The sequence below is a fragment of the Castor canadensis genome, chromosome 1 (genome assembly GCF_047511655.1).
Source record: "Castor canadensis chromosome 1, mCasCan1.hap1v2, whole genome shotgun sequence".
Classification (NCBI taxonomy): domain Eukaryota; kingdom Metazoa; phylum Chordata; class Mammalia; order Rodentia; family Castoridae; genus Castor; species Castor canadensis.
The window spans coordinates 39,947,689-39,968,305 of NC_133386.1; the positions used below are offsets into that span (position 1 = coordinate 39,947,689).

A 20,617-nucleotide genomic window follows, 5' to 3' on the forward strand; every position below is an offset into this window, starting at 1 on the left:
CTTGTCTATAGTTGCCTCTATAGAAATATTAATTGACCTAAGTGAATTTTCAGCTAAAATTTTAGTTGTTGGTGTTCCTGAAAATTTTTTTTAAAAAGTCCATGTAAACCATTATTTTTATGTTTGCTGTACTATAGACGCATTTTGTGTAACTTTTAAAAAAATCTGTGACTCCAACTTTTAAGAAATCTGCATCTACCCAGAACAGTGTGGTTGCCCTCATTTGTGTAGGGTTGAAGTGCAGAATCTGGAAAATGAAAAAGAAGTAGAGCTTTATTTTTAAGCTTGGTCTCAATTGCAGAAGTGAAGTGTGTCTACTCCATTTATCACAGAATGAAAATAAATCATTAGAGTTACCTCCATTTCCTTTGTTTAAGATAGGGTACAGAGAATACGTTTGCCCCTTGCCTTTCCCTTCTGAGTGATATTCTCCTTTTTGGTACACGTATTAATTGTCCACATCAGTTCAGTGTGATATTTCCATACACACATGAAGTACACTCTTCTCCCCACCCCTACACACTGCCCAGATCAACTTTTTGTTTCCACATATATGAAAGAACACGAACTACTCGTCTTTCTGTGTCTGCCTTATTTCAATGAATATAAGGTCCAGATTCATCCATTTTGCAGCCGGATCTCATTTTTCTTTGTGGCTGAATGATACCCTGAGGCTATCTCAAAAAGACTGGGATCAAGAAAATCACTCAATTACCTGATTAGTGCTTTTCATTCAACTCTTTGAGATTTTTCTTCTTCATTTTTTTTCCCTCCAGGATGGATCTTTGCTAATTTGTATTCTGGTTACACTCTAACTGCCTACACAGAGCTAAAAGGAGCCAAAATAGTTTGTACTGCTGCTTCTTTCATCTGTTCTCTGATTCACAACCTTCCAGATACTTTGCTGGGGACCCACTATGTATCGACATAGACTATTTTGTCTCACAATCATCACCCTGCCCTGTGTACTTCCCCAAATCTGTTAGGCTAGGAGTCCTTGTTTTGAAAGTTTTCCAATACAATCATACAAGCCCATTCAGACTATTCAGAATTATCTTCTTACTTAAGATTAACCATCATGGGTTTTAATGTTATTTGCAACACTTTCAAGCTACTTCTAGATAGTGTTCCTTTGAAATTTTTGGGATATAGCCCTGCTAAATTGACCCATCAATAAAATCATCACAATCAGTATTTCCTAAATAATATCATCTCAAAATGTAATCAGTATAAGCACTGTTAATGAGATACTTTACTTCTTTTTTATGTTGTCTTCATAATTTAGTGTTGATTTAATATGTCAACTCAGACTACCTACGTGTATAATAAACAGAGATATTTAGGGGCCACTGAAAACAAAGACTCATTAGCTGCTTATTATGTATTTTTAAAGCAGTGATTCTCAAATGGGGTTCATTTTGCCCTACAGGGGACATTTGGTAATGCTTAAAAACCTTTTTCATTGTCATAACTGAATGGTGGTTATGGGAGCTCTACCTAGGAGATGCTGCTAAATATCCTAGAATGCATAGAATAAGCCTACCTAGACCCCAAATAATGATTCATTCAGTTCAAAAAGTTCATAGTGCTTTTACAGCAGGTGAAAAACCCTGCTGTAAAGCAGAATTTTGAGGCATTGAAGAACAAGATAAGCAAAGTATTGAGAAAGGTAGGAAGATGAAAATTGCCAAAGCCCTTAGAAATCTTTTCTTGCACCTTGGAGAAAGTTCTTCAGAGATGTGAATGAGAACCTCACATCATTTGCATCTCTTTGGCCATATGCACAGTCAGGGATAGGATGAGGGTTGAGATAGGCATTAAAATGACACATTAATGGTCATTAAGAAAATCTTCACATTGGTAGTTATCTCCTTAACAGGTGAATGAAAGTCAATAGCTATCTTTTCCAAAGCTATTTAGGTTTTTCCTACAGCTGGCCTTGATTTAGTAGATTTCTGCAAAAATTATAAAAATGCAAATGAAAATTTATAAATGAGAATTTGAAATAATTAGTGTCATCTCAGACTATCTGTGGAATAAAGTATTAAATAAATCAATACTCATCATTAGGGTTTTTTTCTGAGAAAAAAACATGATATTTAAGAAGAAATCACTGTTTAGAGGTAGTAATCATATGTAAACCCTAATCTTAAATTTACTTCTATTAAAACTAACTGCAAATTCAGAATTAACTTCATTTGCTAAGACTTGGCAATGTATGTACACTGAAGCTAGCAGCAAATTGCATAAATTTGTTAAAACTTAATATTTAGAAAAATTGCACAACTGAGTTATTCTATAAAATGTTCAGACCTGCTTGAAGTAATTATTGGTTAAAAGCAATGCCAAATGATGATTGTTAACATAGCTTAGAGTCAATACTTCTGAGACATATTTCCTATTAGATAGTGGTTACAGTTCATTTCACAAATTCTTAATTTAATATGTAAAAACTAAGTCTTCCTAAATCTAAATGACATTCTTATTAAAGATTCTTAATTTGTATTGAAAGTGCTTGAAATAAAACATAATTATAATTTGTGAACAAGTTTAGCATTGAAAATGATGACAACACACTTCTATCAATGTAATTTTTTAAGTTTTTCCAAATAACTTTGATTTTGAGATGACTTCAATTAATCAATTATTTGAGTAAATGCATAATTTTATGTAGCAGTGTATTACAAAACTTTTTTCTTTTTAGGTGTCAATAACCTTGTCAGAAACAAAACTTTATACTTTGTGGGAATTAAAAAGTTTGGAACATAGCTATGGTTTACATTTTACAGTTTTTCAAAAAGTTTAAGAATTATAAATTCGGCTTTTTTTCCTAGAAATACACAAAGAAAAGACAGAAAAGCAGGAGAAATCTGAAAGGAAAATACAATCTAAAGGTAAATGTTTAATGTTTATTCCAAGTTTCAGGAGATATTTTTCTTTATATATTATGTGGAAGAAGAAGTTTCATATTTAGGGGGTTTTCTTTCTTTTAAAATTTTTGGTATTATTTATATAAGTACTTTTACTCTTCAGTGAAGTTTGGGCATAAATAAAGTGAATGCTATGGAATGATTGAGGTCAAAGTAACTTTAAAATGCATGACAATCTTTAAATCATTTACAGTTGGATTTACTTACTAAATTATACCACAAATATATTTTTTGGCTTACTGAGAAATACTTTTCTTCTCCTAATAGGTTACTGTAATGAGTTGGAGTTCATCGTTTTAAAACACATGAGCTTCTCATGCCATGCAATACTTTTAGAATCTTTGATGTAGAAGTGCAGAGTCACTGTATTACTTCATTGCAGAATACCTTGGTCCCATAGCGTTCTCCCACAGCCTTAAGGGATGAGATGAACAGAGACAACACGATGAATAATATCCCTTCTACTGAAATGAATCCAGGAACTGCAGTCTTGAAGCAGAAGTATTTTAATAATGACCAGCATTGCCTTGCTTATCTGACAAGCATCATTTTTCTGAGTGACCCCTATAGCCATAAAGCTTCAAAGAAACTTGTAGGAAGTAAAGACATTCAAAAGGAACGTGTTGCTAAGCACACCCACATTTTCTCAGTGGATAAGCAAGTGCAAAAATAAAAATCTCAGTTACTATACTTGTAGGATACTGAGAGAAAATGAAAATTTTTTTCCTGGAATAAATATTAAATGTTTTCCTATGTTTTTATGTAAAAATTGGCTAATGCAAAATTACCTGTCATATATTCCACAGTTGCAGATAGTAAAGTTTCAAATAATAGTTTAATTAAACTTAAATTACAGTAGCGTGTTTATCTATTTTTCAATGCCATGTTTTGTTGTTTTTAAACATATTTCATATACCTCCATTCTGTGACGAGCTCAGCTATTCTTGAGATATTAATTATTTAATAATAATGTTTGAGTTTGTTCTGTATTGGTCAGCCAATCCTTACATAATCAGGACATTGAAGCTCATTCAATGGAAACCTATTTGTACTTCTACTTAGTGAGTTAATGTCTTCTTATTGTTCTCTTTCCTTTTTTGGTTACTAATTCCTTTGGTCAGGAAAATTGGACACAGCACTTGAGCATGGATTGACTAAGGGAGCCATGACTGAACTGGCTGTTTCTATTTGTTGAGGTTAAATAGAAACTCAACTGGTTCCACACGATTGGAATCTCTGCTGTTTCATCCTGCAGACTCTACTATTAATTTAATAGCAGTGCTGCTGGAGTGGAGATGGTGATACAGATGGCACCATTTGCATTTTGGACCCAGTTCTCTTAGAATTCTGCTTTTAAAGACCTGGAGCAGTAGGTTGTAGAGTGGGTTTATTAAACTAGTGAGTCTTCCATAATTAAAACAGTGAATTTGGCTGAAGTTTAAAATGAATTTCTCAAAGGCTGGGCTAGAGCTTAGTTACCTGAATATATTTCTTCAGTAGACCAAATATATTTTGGGAAAGTAAATACTTCCCAAAAAAGATAAAAGGAATTTTCAGTTGTTCAGTAACGATGTGGGCATCAGAAATAGTTTATTATTTTTTCCTACAATATTTCTGTGTGAATATTAATGAAATATTTTATTTGGCTTATTAGTTTTCTATTCATAATTGAAATACAATAATGGTAGTAAGTATACAGCTTTATAACTTTATACTGTATTCTTTATGTCACATTCAATGTCAGTTATGATATGTATAAATATATATATATAATATGTGCAGATAGTTTTGATTTAAATTTTTATTAAAGTGTTTTGAACTTTTAAAAGAAAAGATATCATATCTACAAGGTAATAGTTTGACTACCTGTAGTGATTATAAACAAGCCAGCAAATATCTTAGCTTAGAAAGATTCCTGTGTTAAAACTGGTGTGTTTTGTTCAGAGATAAAAATGTTGGTGATAGTGGAAAATAGTTCACATCCTATTGTCTCTGTTCTTTTTAGTTCTCCAAAGGACATATGTGGTATTCTAAAAGATGTTAAGAGTGTGAAAGTCATTAGGAAAGTTTTGTGAATTACATCTTGATGATTTACTCATCAACTCAAACACAGAAAACCAAAGAATATGTAATTCCAGAGAACATAGATTTCTATGACAATTCTATATAAATATGCTAACTAATTCATTTTTATGTTGTCAAAGAATTAATCAGTTTCAATTCTGACTTCATCATGGGAAATAAGGAAAGTTTTATACTCATCCACATTAAGTGATTTAAATTCATAATATAAGGCTAACTTTTATTTTTACTTTGCCCCTCTGTTTATTTTGTTTGATGTTTTTCATTAGGGAAAAAAATAGTTTCATGGAGCTAATGAGAGATCCTTTTAAATCATAAACCTGGAAATGAGTATCTATTACAGTTTTGAGAATAAGCTCTGACATGTTAGTTAACCTTGGTTTTTATCCACATAAAAGAGGTAGGAATTTATTTTATAAATATAATTATAATAATGTATGTATATATGACCTTGTATTGTGTTTGTATAGTAGTGTTGTAGAATATTACATCTGCTTAGAAGAAACTTGCAACCATAATTTAACTTTTCCTGGATTAGCAAATCCTATTAACCCAATTGTTGCTCATATAAATTACCCCTGGTGAGCAGGCAGAATGTGTAAACCACAACAGAATAGTTGTGGGTACTGAGCAGCTTGCTCTAATGCAAAATTGCATGGAGAGTGCTGATTCCATATCAGGGTTATGGTATGTAATGAAAGCTCTTTTTTTTGTTTTTTTTTTTGATAACAAAAACATTTTTATGTAGAACTTTTGATTGACATTTATGAAGTTTACCTTTACATATTTTCATAATCAACAAACTGAAGATAATATTCTATCCAAATATGGATGATGATAAAATCTCCAAACCATAAACTACAGGCTATATTTTCTGATCTCAATACTATGAAATTAATGACACAATGAAAGCCAAATCAATCCAAATTATTATTTTGACAAAGAGAAAAATGAAGACAATTATAAAGTGAATCAAAATCAATGAAAGCCCTACAAAAAAAAAAATGTAAGTTATGGCCAAAGGAGTGCTTGAAGCAAACTGCATACTTTGTGAAAATATTCTTAGAGAAACAGAGAGACTGAAATTAGTGTTGAAATCCAAAACCAAATAAACAACAGAAAAATGTGAAAGAAGTAGAAATAATTATAAATGTAAAAGAGAAATTAATGTTATTTTTCTATAAAATACAGAGCTAACTACTAGAATGGAAAATTCATTATTTTAAATATTATCCAAATAGTCTATTCTTCAAAAAGTCTGATCTCAAGTAAAACAAAGAAGACAAAATAGACAAATGTAGGAAATAAAAAGGACATAATAAAATACAATGGGAATTTCCATGAAAAGAGGCTTCAGTATCCAACAATGTACTAACAATTTAAGTGTGTACGAGGTGAGTTTTTGAGACTCTATGAATTTAGACTGGGCATAGTGGCCCGCACTTGTAGTGCCAGCTACTTAGAACACAGAGATCAAGAGGATCATGGTTTGAGGTCAGTCTGGGAAAAGAGTCATCAAGATCACATCTCAACCAATAAGGCAGGTGCGGGAGTCCATAGGTAGGAGAATCATGATCTGAAACTCACCCTGGGGGAAAAATGTGAGACCCTACCTGAAAACTAGCTAAAACAAAAAAGGTCTGGGGATGTGGCTGGAGTGGTAGAGTGCCTGACTAGCAAGCTTAATGCCCTGAGTTCAAACCCCATAACCACAAGAAAAAAAAAGTACATCAATTTATAAAATTGACTCAAGAAAATGCATCAAAATGGAATACAATAATAACCACAAAAGAAATAGAAAAAGTAATCAAAGGTCAAATAGTAAAAAACAAAACAAAACAAAAAAAACCACAGAAATTTTCCATACTCAGGTGCCATTTTTGTTTTAGTCATTTATTCAAAACCTTTCAGTACCGATTGTTTCCATGATTTGTGAACTATTGCATAGTGTATAAAAATATGAAAGGCTTCTACAATCACTGTTTGAGGCTAGGATTATAAGGATAGAAAACTCAGAAAACTATGACACACATAGATGCAGCATAGACATACATACACATTGGCCAACCTTACCTATAAATTTATATGGAGATGCCCTAAGTAAAATTATCATTTGATTTCAGTAGTGTATTAAATCAGCATTATATAATAATTAAGTGGGCTATGTTCAAGGAATTCAAGGATGGTTTGGAACTTGAACATTACTGTTATTTATTGTTTTTGTCTTTTTGCTAACAACCATTCTAACTGAAGTGATATCTCATTATGTTTTTTTTTTTTTTTTTTTTGAGACAGGGCCTCACTATGTAGCCCAAGCTCAGGCTAGTCTCAAATTTGTGACCCTCTTGACTCAGTCTTCTGAGTGCTGGAATTATAGGTGTGTACTACCATGGCTGGATAGCAGTTTTCTGATTTTTTTTTTAATTTTTATTTTATTCATATGTGCATACAATGTTTGGGTCATTTCTTCCCTCTTCCCCACACCCCTTCCCTTTCCCCAATCCTGCTCCCTCCCTTACCCCCCACACCCCTCGCTACCTGGCAGAAACTATTTAACCATTATCTTTAATTTTGTTGAAGAGGGAGTATAAGCAATAATAGGAAGGACCAAGGGTTTTTGCTAGTTGAGATAAGGAAAGCTATACAGGGAGTTGACTTACATTAATTTCCTATGCATGTGTGTTACCTTCTAGGTTAATTCTTTTTTATCTAACCTTTTCTCTAGTTCCTGGTCCCCTTCTCCTATTGGCCTCAGTTGCTTTTAAGTAATCAGCTTTAGTTTCTCTGAGTTGAGGGCAACAAATGCTAGCTAATTTTTTAGGTGTCTTACCTATCCTCACACCTCCCTGTGTGCTCTCGCTTTTATCATGTGCTCAAAGTCCAATCCCCTTGTTGTGTTTGCCCTTGATCTAATGTCCGCATATGAGGGAGCACATAAGATTTTTGGTCTTTTGGGCCAGGCTAACCTCACTCAGAATGATGTTCTCCAATTCCATCCATTTACCAGCGAATGATAACATTTCGTTCTTCTTCATGGTTCCATAAAATTCCATTGTGTATAGATACCACATTTTCTTAATCCATTCATCAGTAGTGGGGCATCTTGGCTGTTTCCATAACTTGGCTATTGTGAATAGTGCTGCAATAAACATGGGTGTGCAGGTGCCTCTGTAGTAACCTGTGTCACAGTCTTTAGGGTATATCCCCAAGAGTGGTATTGCCGGATCATATGGTAGATCAATGTTTAGATTTTTAAGTAGCCTCCAAATTTTTTTCCAGAGTGGTTGTACTAGTTTACATTCCCACCAGCAGTGTAAGAGGGTTCCTTTTTCCCTGCATCCTTGGCAACACCTATTGTTAGTGGTGTTGCTAATGATGGCTATTCTACCAGGAGTGAGGTGGAATCTTAGTGTGGTTTTAATTTGCATTTCCTTTATTGCTAGAAATGGTGAGCATTTTTTCATGTGTTTTTTGGTCATTTGAATTTCTTCTTTTGAGAAAGTTCTGTTTAGTTTACTTTCCCATTTCTTTACTGGTTCATTAATTTTGGGAGAATTTAGTTTTTTAAGTTCCCTATATATTCTGGTTATCTGTCCTTTGTCTGATGTGTAGCTAGCAAATATTTTCTCCCACTCTGTGGATGGTCTCTTCAGTTTAGAGACCATTTCATTTGTTGAGCAGAAGCTTTTTAGTTTTATGAAGTCCCATTTATTTATGCTCTCTCTTAGTTGCTGTGCTGCTGGGGTTCGATTGAGAAAGTTCTTGCCTATACCTATTAATTCCAGAGTATTTCCTACTCTTTCCTGTACCAGCTTTAGAGTTTGGGGTCTGATATTAAGATCCTTGATCCATTTTGAGTTAATATTGGTATAGGGTGATATACATGGATCTAGTTTCAGTTTTTTTGCAGACTGCTAACCAGTTTTCCCAGCAGTTTTTGTTGAAGAGGCTGTCTTTTCCCCATTGTATATTTTTAAAGCCTTTGTCAAAGACAAGTTGGTTATAGTTGTGTGGCTTCATATCTGGGTCCTCTATTCTGTTCCTCTGGTCTTCATGTCTGTTTTTGTGCCAGTACCATGCTGTTTTTATTGTTATAGCATTGTAATATGGTTTGAAGTTAGGTATCGTGATAATTCCAGCATTGTTCTTTTGACTGAGTATTGCCTTGGCTATTCGTGGCCTCTTGTGTTTCTATATAAATTTCACAGTAGATTTTTCAATCTCTTCAATGAATGTCATTGGAATTTTCATGGGAATTGCATTAAACATGTAGATTACTTTTGGGAGTATAGACATTTTTACTATGTTGATTCTACCAATCCATGAACATGGGACATCTCTCCACTTTCTATAGTCTTCTTCAATCTCTTTCTTCAGAAGTTTATAGTTTTCCTTGTAGAGGCCGTTCACATCTTTTGTTAGGTTTACACCTAGGTATTTGATTTTTTTTGAGGGTATTGTAAATGGAGTTGTTTTCATATATTCTTTCTCAGTTTGTTCATTATTAGTATATAGAAATGCTAATGATTTTTCTATGTTGATTTTATATCCTGCTACCTTGCTATAGCTATTGATGGTGTCTAGGAGCTTTTGAGTGGAGTTTTTTGGGTCTTTAAGGTATAGGATCATATCATCTGCAAATAGGTATATTTTGACAGTTTCTTTACCTATTTGTATTCCTTTTATTCCTTCTTCTTGCCTAATTGCTCTGGCTAGGAATTCCAGTACTATGTTGAATAGGAGTGGAGATAGTGGGCATCCTTGTCTGGTTCCTGATTTTAGAGGGAATGGTTTCAGTTTTTTGCCATTAAGTATAATGCTAGCTGTAGGTTTGTCATATATAGCTTTTATAATGTTGAGGTACTTTCCTTCTATTCCTAGTTTTCTTAGAGCTTTTATCATGAATTGGTGTTGGATCTTATCAAAGGCTTTTTCTGCATCTACTGAGATGATCAAGTGGTTTTTGTCTTTGCTTCTGTTAATGTGGTTTATTACATTTATTGATTTTCATATGTTGAGCCACTGCTGCATTCCTGGGATGAAACCTAGTTGGTTCTGGTGAATGATCTTTTTGATGTGTTGTTGAATTCGGTTTGCCATTATTGAGGATTTTTGCATCAATGTTCATTAAGGAGATGGGCCTATAGTTCTCCTTTTTGGAGGTGTCTTTGCCTGGCTTTGGGATAAGTGTAATACTGGCTTCATAAAATGTGTTAGGTGGTTTTCCTTCCCTTTATATTTTGTGAAACAGTTTAAGGAGTGTTGGTACCAGTTCTTTAAAAGTCTGATAGAATTCAGCAGAGAATCCATCAGGTCCTGGACTTTTCTTTTTGGGATACTCTTGATTGCTACTTCAATTTCATTTCGTGTTATAGATCTATTCAGGTGATTAATATCCTCTTGGTTCAGTTTTGGATGATCATATGTATCTAGAAATCTGTCCATTTCTTTAAGATTTTCAAATTTATTTGAATATATGTTCTCAAAGTAGTCTCTGATGATTTCCTGGACTTCCATGGTATTTGTTGTTATCTCCCCTTTTGCATTCCTGATTCTACTAATTGGGTTTTTTTCTCTCCTCATTTTAGTCATTTTTGCCAGGGGTCTATTGATCTTGTTTATTTTTTCAAAGAACCAACTTTTTGTTTCATTAATTCTTTGTATGGTTTTTTTTGGTTTCTATTTCATTGATTTCAGCTCTTATTTTTATTGTTTCTCTCCTTCTATTTGTTTTGGCATTTGCTTGTTCTTGTTTTTCTAGGAGTTTGAGATATATCATTAGGTCATTGATTTGAGATTTTTCAGTCTTTTTAATATATGCACTCATGGCTATAAACTTTCCTCTCAGGACTGCCTTTGCTGTGTCCCATGGGTTCTGGTAGATTGTTTTTTCATTTTCATTGACTTCCAGGAACTTTTTAATTTCCTCTTTTATTTCATCAGTGACCCATTTTTCATTAAGTAATGAGTTATTCAGTTTCCAGCTGTTTGCATGTTTTTGTCTTTACTTTTGTTGTTGACTTCTAGTTTTATTGCATTGTGATCTGATGGAATCCATGGTATAATTTCTATTTTCTTATATTTGCTGAGGCTTGCTGTGTGCCCTAAGATATGATCTATTTTGGAGAAGGTTCCATTGGCTGCTGAGAAGAATATATATTGTATAGAAGTTGGATGAAATGTTCTATAGACATCAACTAGGTCCATTTTATCTATTGTATATTTTAGATCAAGGATTTCTTTAGTGATTTTTTGTTTGGATGACCTATCTATTGATGATAACGGGGTGTTAAAGTCTCCCTCGACCACTGTGTTGGAGTTCATATATTCTTTTAGATCCTTCAGGGTATGTTTGATGAAATTGGGTGTGTTGACATAGGGTGCATATAGGTTGATAATTGTTACTTCCTTTTGGTCTATTTCCCCTTTTATTAGTAAGGAATGTCCTTTTTTTTCTTGTTTGATCAATGTAGGTTTAAGTCTACTTTGTTAGAGATAAGTATTGCTACTCCTGCCTGTTTTCAGGGACCATTGGCTTGGTAAATCTTCTTCCAGCCTTTTATCCTAAGCTTATGCTTATTTTTGTCGGTGAGATGGGTCTCCTGTAAGCAACAAATTGTTGGATCTTCCTTTTTAATCAAGTCTGTCAAGAGGTGTCTTTTGATGGGGGAATTAAGTCCGTTAACATTAAGCATTAGTACTGATAGGTATGTGGTGATTCCTGTCATTTAGTTGTCTTAGTTGTTTGAAGGTTTGGTTGTGTGTACCTAAATCGAGGTTACTCTCTACTTTCTTGCTTTTTCTTTTCCTGTAGTTTGGTGCTGCCTGCCCTTTCATGGTTATGTTGGGTTTCACTTTCTGTGTGCAGAATCCCTTGAAGAATCTTTTGTAGTGGCGGCTTTGTGGTCACATATTGGTTTAGTTTCTACTTATCATGGAAGACTTTTATTGCTCCATCTATTTAGAATGACAGTTTTGCTGGGTAAAGTATTCTAGGGTTGAATTTATTTTCATGCAGTTCCTGGAAGATCTCACCCCATGCTCTTCTTATTTTAATGTTTCTGTTGAGAAGTCTGCTGTGATTTTGATGGCTTTACCTTTGTATGTTACTTGTTTTTTCTCTCTTACAGCCTTCAATATTCTATCCCGGGTCTCTTTACTTGTTGTTTTAATGATAACATGCTGTGTTGTAGTTCTATTTTGGTCTGGTCTGTTTGGTGTTCTGGAGGCCTCTTGCATCTGTATGGAAATAGATTTCTCTAGATTTGGGAAATTTTCTGTTATTATTTTATTGAATATATTATGCATTCCCTTTGCTTGCACCTCTTCTCCTTCTTCAACGTCTATGATTCTCAGGTTTGGTCTTTTGATGGAGTCAGTGAATTCTCGCATTTTCTTTTCACAGATCTTCAGTTGTTTAACTAGTAGTTCTTTGGTTTTTCCTTTAATTACCATTTCATCTTTGAGTTCTGAGATTCTGTCTTCTGTTTGTTCTATTCTGCTGGATTGGCCTTCCATTTTGTTTTGCAATTCTGTTTCGTTCTTTCTTCTGAGGTTTTCCATATCCTGAGTCCCTTGCTCTTTAATGTTGTCTATTTTTGTCCTGAGTTCATTTATCTCTTTATTAATCATGTTCTTTGTTTCACTTTGGTGTTTATACAGTGCATGTATGGTTTCTTTTATTTCTTCTTGTGCTTTTTCAAATTCTCTATTTTTGTTGTCTTGGGATTTCTTGAGTGTCTCTTGTACATTTTGGTTGACCCTATCCAGTATCATCTCTATAAAATTCTCATTGATTACCTGTAGGATTTCTTCTTTTAGATTATTCTTGTGGGCTTAATTGGGTTCTTTGGCATAGTTTATCTTCATTTTGTTGTAGTCTGGATCTGAGTATCTGTTTTCTTTTTTCCCCTCTGGTTTCTGTACTAATTTTTGCTATAGGGAAACTTGTTTCCCTGTTTTTTCTGTCTTCCCATCATTGCCCTCGGTGTTGTTATTGTCCCCGTACTGTGTGCAATTAAGTATTTTCTAGCTTATAATAATAACAATGGTGAAATTTAGAATGGAAGGGTGAGAGGAGAGGGAAAGCAAAGAAGGTAAAAAAAAAAGGGAAAAATAAATAAACAGGTAAAAAAACAAAACAAACAAACAAAAAAGTTTCAAAAATATAAACAGGGAGAGATAGTGTACTAATCAACAGTAAGCTAACAGGCATTAGAGAGACAGAGAGAGGATTGAAAAATAAAATAAAAAAAATCTCCAAGTTCAAATGCAATAAAGTTTCAGCCTTAATAATTTTGGTGTTAGTCCCTCAGCCTCCAATATGGAGATGGTGTCTCAGAAGCAATTCTGTCATTGTCTCATCAAAGGTTAAAAAAACCAAACCAAACCAAAACAACAACAACAAAAACCGCCACAAAGTGTCCCAAGTTCAAATACAATACAGTTTCAATAAGTTTTTCAGCATGCAGGTGTAGTTCAGTTGTTGTCTCATCAAAGGAAGAGAGAGAAAAAAAAAGAGTCTGGAGACAGTTCTGTGAATGGCTATCTGAGGCTGTTGCTTGCCTGCCCACTGCTGTCAGCCTGCTGTTGCTGGAGGCTTTATTTATGCAGATCTCAGGAGTGAGGTTAACACTCACCTGGCCCCTCAGGCTTTGTTTACTTAGAGTTCTCCTGGGCACGACTGCCACTGCTACAAGCTTTCCCCTTTCAAAGCACACTGGGGGAGGTGACATTGCACCCGCTTTCTCAGGCCGGTGTGTTTATTTACAGTTCATGTGGGAAGTGGGTCTTCCCCCCTCTCCTGTAGAGTTTCCTCCCATCCCACCGCCACTTTTTCAAGCTTTCCGGCTCCTGGTTGCTGGGCGTGTGCTGCCACTCCTGCCTTTTTCTGGCTGGCTTGTTTATTTACAGTTCTGTGAGGGATTTCCCCTCCCCCCTCTTTGCTACGTGTCTTTTGTTGTTGTTGTTGTTTATTCAGTTTGTTTTTTTCTTTTTTGCCTGGGTGGGGGGTCAGTCTGTCCAGGGGGCAAGGCTGATCTGGCCCAGGGTTGTTTGTGGGAGTACCTTGTGCTGCTTAGCTCACCTGGTCGTCTCTTCTCTTGAGCTGGTAGGAGCTGGCATCTGGTGGCATAGGAGCCCTCCTGGTTTCTCCATTTAATGTGAATTGGAGATGCTATGTATGGGATGATGGTGTGTAGGAGTCAAAGTTTTGCCTCTTCTCGGTGGTTTTTCCTGTAAGGTGTATTTCCAGTGTCTCTCCAAGATTTTACTTTAGGAAGCATGCTTTCTGCTTCCTCCCTGTAGTCACCATCTTAGATTCTCATAATGAAAGCTTTTAAAGGTCAACATGGTCTTGCAGAATACCCTTGCATTTAAAGCCTAATATTTTCTAATATATCCTTGTGTAAACAAAAAGTGTTAATAAATGTCCCAATAGAGATGAATAAGGTAGTCTAGCCCATGAGTGTTTCAGATGAATAGATGAATAGCCATCGTGGATATTATGTTAAATAATAGAAAAGCTTACGTATAGTAAATACTCAAGACTTTTTCTATAGTGTTTAATACCACTTGATAATCACCTGATCCTAAGGTGGAGTAATGCTTCCATTCCGTACAAAACTGATATATAAGTATTTATCACAAACCAACCACCATATTTAATCTTATATTTTACTTAATTTTCATTAATCAATCCAAGATTAATGGTAGACTAATCATTTAAAAATGATAATACTGAGGTTCACCTGTACTCAGTGATTTATTCATTTTCTGTACAGCAAAGTTTTAACCCCAATTTTCTCTAATTTAAGAACATGTGGCTTTCCCATATATTTTTATGTCTAATCTCTCTCTCTCTCTCTCTCTCTCTCTCTCTTCTCTCTCTCTCTCTCTCCCCCCTCCCCCTTGCTTCTTTGTGCCAGAGTTTGCTCACAGCTCTAGGATCCAGAATTTGTCTGTGAAATCCTTGCCTCCTGCTTGGTTGGCACATTGATCTACTTGCACATTCATGTATCTACCAGTTTCTTGGCATCATTTCTGTTCAGTCCACATCACTCTGTACCATGTGGCCTGGGGTGGGTTTGTCTAATTCTGAGAGTTTACCTGCATAGCAAGCACCTCACAAGTCATAAATTGTATGCATCTCGAAACCTCTCCACCATTTCTACATTAAACAAAACTGAGCAGTGAGATGTGAGATTACTTACCATTGGTACAAATGCCAAACAGTTTTTCATAGATATATTAGTTTCCTGAGGCTGTTGTAACAAACTATTACAACCTTTATGTTTGGAAAAAAAAAACAAAACCAACAAAACAAGATTTTCTTTCTCACAGTATTTCTAGAGGTTCAAAAACCAAAATCAGTCTCATTGGGTTAAAATCAGAGTCTGTGGGACTACCTTCCCTTGGCAACTATAGTATAAAATCTATTCTCACCTCTTGTAGCCTCTGATGGCTGCAGTATTTCTTGACTTGTGACTGGATCCCTTTAATCCCTGCCTCTGTGATCCTGTTACCATTTGTTCTTCCCACTTCAATTTGCCCCCTGAGTCCCCTATCATGAGGATACATGTAATCACATTTAGTGCCCACCTAGTTGAGATAGTGCCACCCTATCTCAAGATCAGTTAGTTAATCATATTGCAAAATACCTTTTTACATATAAGGTAAAATTCACAGATTCTGAGGTTTAGGATGGGGATATATTTTAGGGGTACATTATTTAGCTTACCCTGTGGAGCTACAAGAGTATCAGGTCTAATTACTAAACAACATCCTAAAGTCAAAGAATTGACCAGAGACAGAAACATTTAGAATGGGGAAAAGAAGTCTTAACAAACATGTATTCAGTCAGATTTCAGAGGAAATGATTTCTAAATACAAAATTCAGATGTAAAGTTATAACTTAGATGACTCAATATGTAAGAAATATTCAGTTTCATTTCTAGTCTTAGAATAGATTAATTTTTTTTTTCCTTTAGGAGCCTGATGGGGATTTTGGTTTTTTTCTTCCATTTTTGTTTTTCTGAGTATGATATGTGAAAAGCTGAGTCACACTGGAAGTAGGACAACATTCAGATGTGGCCAAGGTAGTCTCATGAGTCCCTTAAGAAATTGTAAAATAAATTACTCATTAAATATTCATAATGCCCATATATCATGGATGAAAAATTTATAATGTCTTGAGTACTTCAAGTATTTTTTTGGGGCAATCCTCTTTACTTTCCATGTCTTCACTGATAATTTATGAGCCATGTTGTTAATTTTTATATTTGGAAAAGGCTGAAGATGTGCTATGTGAAATTCTCTGGATTCTACCATGCAACTCCTATGTTACTTAACACAGATAACTAAGAGATTTCTTTCTTTCAATGTACTCAAAGCCCATATTAACATCTATTGCATAAAATGCCAGCAGCACTCTGTATTCTTTCTTTGCTGTAATAATTGACATCACCTTACACCTAAGCCAGGCAAGCTGCAAAAGTGTCAGCCATTGTTGTCAGAAGTGGTATCTAACCCTGATTGCTCCTTAGCATCACCTGGACAACACACACACACACACACACACACACAATCATCATCATCATCATCATTATCCTGGAGCCATTAGTTTAGGAGATGAGGCCAGGATTTGAGCCAAGCTCCTCTAATGATTTAAATGGATAGCCAAAGTTAGAATAACTATCAACTAAATTTATGGTCTAGAGTTCAAATGTATTTTAGAGTGGTTTCCTTTGACTAGCCAGTGTTTTAAAATAATATGAAACTGGCTGCCTTTAGGTGGGGCATATGACCACTGCTTATCAGTCTCCAGCAATGCTCTTACTGACCCTGAAATGAATGGCTATTTAATGCAATTGAGTTACAGTTCTTGCCATAGACTTTTCAGCCTCTTGCTACCAAAGTCCAATCCTGCTTGGCCTATTGTTTATTCTTTACTATACCTTAATCCACTCTCATCTCTCTCTCACTGATATCTCTTTACAATCCTCTCACAGTCATTATGAAAACTGCTTCTTAACTGAATTCCTTGCACTAATCACTCAAGTGAATGGTAATCATAACTCTTACTGGCTTAAATCTGTTTATTGTTGTAACAGTGCCTAAGAAATAACAGTCATATTTTCTAGCCTGGCAGATGAGATCTTTCTCATATAATCAATGGCACCCCTACCTACAAATTTTAGCTTTATTATGTCATCACCTATCTTCTTTGATCTGTAACTTCCTCACCAATCCCTCCAGGCAACCCAGCGTTGGTCACTCTGCTATCCCGGGCACTTCAAACCAACAAAATTCCCTCACATAGCAGGTCAAGTTAACCTGTAGGGTAGTCCCAAAGCTGGCACTGCCACTGTCTCATAACTCTGTGCCTTTGGATGCTCTGTTTTCTGGCCATCAGTTCTAGCCCATGTAGTCAATTGGTAGGATCCTCCTCCTTTCTTTGATTCTCAGATGGAATGTCAGTTCCTCCTCCCACACCCAGGCTATTGTTATAACCCAGCCTTCACCATATAAGCTTTTGACAACTAATTTGAATTGTGGGCACAGTGATCTAACTTACTCACTGTGGGCAGGACCTGAATTTGTCTTCATATGTGCTTAGATCAGTCTTACCATTGGCTTATGATTCTATATTTCTATATTCATGAACAGTGAGATTCAGGCTCAATGATTCACAGATTCCTATTACAAATAATTTGTGTGCTCATATTAACTTAAAACTTACTCTAACATCTAACAAAGTACCCAACACACTTGATATATGTTCAAATAATAAATCAATAAAAGAACGCATGATTTGTTTTGTTAATTGTAACTTAATTCCTGTAGACAATTTTTATATCTGATATTCATATATGAATATCAGATATAAAAATATCTCTCTATATAATCATATATAAATGCAAATAAAAATTATATATATATTGTGTGTATATATACAATTATTTAGCTTAATTAGGTATGTCAAATTTGTTTGGTTAGAGGTAAAAAAAAATTTGATACTAAAACAAGATATGTCTGTAAACAACCACATGATTCAGTGAAATTATAATAATATAGGTAAAAGTAGTACAATTTAATTTGGACATTTCAGAAAGCATTAAAAAAGGACAAAAAGCCATGATTCAATTATCTGGAGAAAAATAGTTATATTAGTTTTAATTTTTCTCATGCAGTGGTCTATTTGTTGGATATTGTCTTCTTTTGAAGTTACATATATCCTTGTTGATTTCAGATCATATTTAAATTTCTATTTAACAATTAAACACTTCTATTTACTCATAGAATAAAACAAACTGGAAATGAATTCAAGTAGCAGTGTGCAAATAGGAGAAAGTTTCTAGTAAATGGAGGGCCAGCTGCACTCTCAGAACACGATGTCTGCTGCATCTTCCTAGATTCAGGTGTTCCAGTGAAGATCTGACCTCAAAAATTGGGAGGAAACCCATATGACAGAAGTCTATGCTGCCTAGGGGCATGTGCTCGGCCTCCAAGAGAATGAGTTGGTGAGAATGGGTGTATTCTTACAGTCAGACTATAAATGGAAAACCTGCCATAGCCATTAGACAATAATACAGACTAATTAATTCACAGCACTTACCTTCTGCCAAACAAAATACTGAGCACTTAAAATTCAATGATGAGTTAGACACAGTAAATTCACAACTGTACCATTGTGTGCCAAATACTTCACAGAGATGTCCTGGAGCAACTATGCTGTTGAAAGTCTGGTCACCACAGTTGTTCAGTGGGTCTGCCTGCAGTTTTCTGATAGGGTCTTAGAAGAATGAATGGTTTGAGGTTTAAGCATGGACCATAAAATACAAGACATATCAGCTGGAGCAGGGTTTACCTTTTCAGGGACTAGATGGTAATTTAAAGAGGGACAACAAAAGATCTAATTATTAATGCTAGATTATTAGGGCTTTATCCAAAACTGGTTGGTGTGATAGAAGCTTATGGTCTCAGAGTCACACAGGGTAGAAGTCCTATGGAAAGTTTTCTACCAAGTTGTTTCCTTCTGACAGCTGTGAGGGACAAGGTGTTCCATGTCTTTCTCCCAGTCTCTGATGGTTATAGGCAATCATTGGCTTATAGATAAGCCATTCCAACTTTTGTTATTATCTTCAAATGATGTTCTGCTGATCTTCTTTTCACACTTTGTGTTCCTTCAGTGCTTGTGTATCTATGTGTCAATTTCACTTTTTTATGAGGACAGGAGACTTTGGATTAGAGATCAACTTAATGATATTATTTTGACTTATTTATCTCTGTAAAGACCCTATTAGAAACAAGGTCATATTCTGAGTTATTGGAGGTTAGGACATCAGTGTGCCTTTTTCAGAGGGAACACAATCCAACCTAAAGAAGTTTCATATGTACAAAGTCAGTAATTTTTTTCTTTTTTTTGCAATAATGGAACTTGAACTCAGAGCCTTCACCTTAAGCCACTCTGCCAGCCCTATTTTTGGGATGAGTATTTTTGAGATAGGATCTCGAGAACTATTTGCCCAGACTGGCTTCAAACTGCAAACCTGATCTCTGCCTCCTGAGTAGCTAAGAAAGATTCTAGGCATGAGCCACCAGCACCCAGCAGTGATGGTTTATAAAAGAGTGATTTAGAACAATGACAATGACTGACTAACTTAGGACTCCTTAAATTTCTGGAAGCAATTATAGAATTGGAATCACAAGTTGACAAGGGATTTAGCTCATAGTGATTCTCAAAAGCTGAAGAGAACTGGTCATAAAAATGTATCCAAATACTATCCTGAAGTCCTTAATAAAAATGCTCATCAAGTTCAAAAATTAATTTAGTCATCCTGTATTTTTTAAATTTTTATTCTTGTCTTCTCTCAGCTCTAGTTGATTCACCCTTTAAAGGATTTACACTTTACATTTTCCCTTTCTGGCAGCAATGAAAGGTAAACTTTTCTAGGCAAAGCTAAGTATCATCACCACCTTCACAGCGATCATTCACTCGAAAATGATCGCAATGCGCGCTGTCTCTAGGAAGCCCCTGGTGAAGAGGAATTGTCCTTGCAATTTGAAAATACAACTCATATTTTAGAATTGGTACATCTATCTGTCTATGCATTTATCTATCTGTCTGTCTGTCTATCTAGCCATCATCTAGCATCTATGGAGTTAAAGCATATATATCAGATGAGATTTTTAAATTTGGGTGATTTGCCAATTTTTCCATGTACACAAAAGTGAAAGCAATTTGGCAGGGCACCAGTGGCCACACCTGTAATCATAACTACTTAGAAGGCAGAGATCAGGAGGACTGCAGTTGGAAGCCAGCTTCAGCAAACAGTTCAAAAGACCATATTTTGAAAATATCCAACATGAAACAGGGCTAGCACAGTGGTAGAGCACCTGCCTACCAAGCATGAGGCCCTGAGTTCAAACCCCAGTACCACCAATAATAAATAAATAAAAATAGTTTGATTATGAAAATAAGTGTGCATACTATTGGAAGGCAGATTATAGTAACATACTTGTAGAATCCAATCAGCACACTTTGTTCTTATAAGAACAAGTTTATAGACTACACAAGACCTAGGATGAGCAAGGCAACATAATTT

The 20,617-nt window shown here is 35.1% G+C and overlaps 1 protein-coding gene across 33 annotated transcripts in view; it reads left to right on the plus strand.

Moving 5' to 3' along the window:
* Trdn (triadin) overlaps positions 1-20,617 on the plus strand; it is a 374,084-nt gene that overhangs the window by 81,156 nt on the left and 272,311 nt on the right. For 32 of the 33 annotated variants that reach the window (XR_012448649.1, XR_012448653.1, XR_012448655.1 and 29 more), the window contains one exon: positions 2,835-2,894. The exons of the other annotated variant lie outside the window; for it this stretch is intronic. Coding sequence is in view for 29 of the 32 variants with exons in the window: in XM_074075307.1 (XP_073931408.1) it covers positions 2,835-2,894 (60 nt within the window). In the remaining 3 variants the exon portion in view is untranslated. The remainder of the gene's footprint in view (positions 1-2,834; positions 2,895-20,617) is intronic. 33 annotated transcript variants of the gene reach the window in all.